Raw genomic sequence first — 2,186 nt, 5'->3', positions numbered from 1 at the left:
TGGCTGGGAAGGTTCTGAAGAAATTTTGGGGGGGTGATAGAAATGTTCTATATCTTGACTAGGGAGATAGTTGCATAAGTGAACCTTTGTCACATTTTATCAAACTGTACAATTTAAATGAGTACCTTTTATGTAATTAATTTCTACCTTAACAAAGTTTATTTTAAAGTAAGTTCCAATAGATCTCCACCTTGATTTTGTAAAAAATAAAGTACTACTAAAAGTACAGACTGTGTGTAGAGATAAATAAGAGAATTACTCTCAAAGTGCCAAAGTTTAATTCAATATAAATATGTTGCTGTTATAGTTTTAACTGCTAAGTCATGTCCAACTCTTTGAGACCCATGGACCTCCTCTGCCCATGGAATTTCCCAGGCAAGAATACTGGAGTGGATTGCCATTCCCTTCTCAAGCGAATCTTCCCAACCCAGGGATTGAACTCACATCTCCCTGCATTGGCAAATGGATTCTTTATCTCTGAGCAACCAGGGAAACCAATAAATACCATATAAAGCTTAAATAAACACCTTGAAAATACATTTGAAAGTAGGATCCCTATAATGTATAAAACACAGGTATAATGTACAGCTTCCCAGAGGTAATAACCTACAGAACTGTACAAATCAAAAAAATAGGTTCTCTCAGAACTCTACATGTTCCTGAAACTAAGACTATGCCCCCAAAGTCTGTGTGTTCTTTTACTGGTGAAACTAGAAGTTTTCTTTAAACTTGTCCCAATCCTTTTCCCTTACATGTTACAACAGGTATCTTTTCCTTTATTTAAGCAATAGTTGATAAGTCCCCCTCTTTAGTTCAGAAGTCTGGCCTGAAATGACTCTCCAGGTCATTTCACCTAATAACTTAGATTTCTTACTCTTAGTCACTCATTAGAGATATGACCAAAATAATATCTATAATTCCATGTCCATCATGTACACGATTTCATGGAAAAAACTTGCCTCTGTCGGAGACGCTTCATGGCATTTTTTACTTCCTCATTCCTCAAGGTGTAAATGAGGGGATTCAGCACAGGGGTGACCATCGTGTAGAAGACAGATACCACCTTGTCACTGGAGAAGTTGGTGTCTGGGTGAGTGTAGAGGAAGATACATGGCCCAAAGAAGAGGGCAACCACCATGAAGTGGGCTGAGCAGGTAGACAGGGCTTTCCTGCGCCCTTCAGCTGACTGTTTTCTAAGAGAAACCAAGATGACCATGTAGGAGGTGACCAAAGCCAGAAAACAGAAGAGGGAGATGGTTCCACTATTGGACACAATCAGCATTCCTGTGAGATATGTATCTGTGCAGGCCAGCTTGATGACAGGAGGAACATCACAGAAGTAGCTATCAATTACATTAGGGCCACAGTAAGGTAGGCGAATGGTCAAGAAGGTCTGCACCAGTGAGTGAATGGTACCCCCCAACCAGAGAGCAAAGACAAGCTGTACGCAGACCCTCATGTCCATCACATTGGGGTAGTGTAATGGCACACAGATGGCTACATAACGATCATAGGCCATAACAGTCAGCAGAAAGATCTCAGCACAGGCAAACAGATGTAGGAAGAAGAGCTGTGCAATGCAATTGTCAAAGGAAATGGTCTTCCTCTCCAAAAGCAAACCCTCCAGCATCTTGGGCACTGTGACAGATGAGTGGCAGATGTCAATAAAGGACAGATTGCTCAGGAAGAAATACATGGGGATATGAAGACGTGGAGTAAAGACTATGGTAACCATGATCAGAATGTTCCCCAAAAGGGTTAGCACATACATGACTGAGAATGCCATGAAAAATAATATCTCCAGTACCCAGTTATCAGTGAGTCCCAAGAAGACAAATTGAGTCACTCTTGTTTGGTTTAGAGCATCCATCCGATAAGCTTCCAAAGGACCTTTTGGGGGAAAAAAAAATATGAACAGTAATTTAGCCTTAATGCTATAGGAGTGGAACTAACAGAAGTGACTCTGAATTTCTATCTGGGTTGCTTATTTATTATCATGGTATGTAGAGTATAAGATCAATTTAATTACAATTGTTATAATATCCAATCTTCCTTGGTGACTTAGTCGGTAAAGAATCTGCCTGCAATTCAGGAGACCCAGGTTTGATCCCTGGGTCAGGAAGATCCCCTGGAGAAGGATGACAACCCACTCCAGTATTCTTGCCTGAAAAATCCCATCGATACAG

At 40.6% G+C, this 2,186-nt stretch overlaps 1 protein-coding gene across 1 annotated transcript; it reads right to left on the bottom strand.

Annotated features, from left to right (window-relative positions):
* Positions 1-928: 928 nt before the first annotated feature.
* Positions 929-1,870, bottom strand: OR4E2 (olfactory receptor family 4 subfamily E member 2). The gene has a single exon (XM_086322304.1). It carries the CDS (start codon positions 1,868-1,870, stop codon positions 929-931), a length of 942 nt encoding a protein of 313 aa, XP_086178430.1.
* Positions 1,871-2,186: the final 316 nt, after the last annotated feature.

This window comes from Bos grunniens, chromosome 10 (assembly GCF_055505025.1).
Source record: "Bos grunniens cultivar Pamir isolate PY7600 chromosome 10, Bosgru_T2T1.0, whole genome shotgun sequence".
NCBI classification, from domain to species: Eukaryota; Metazoa; Chordata; class Mammalia; order Artiodactyla; family Bovidae; genus Bos; species Bos grunniens.
The sequence above is the reverse complement of the archived record's forward strand: the minus strand, read 5'-3'. Positions and strand labels throughout refer to the sequence as shown.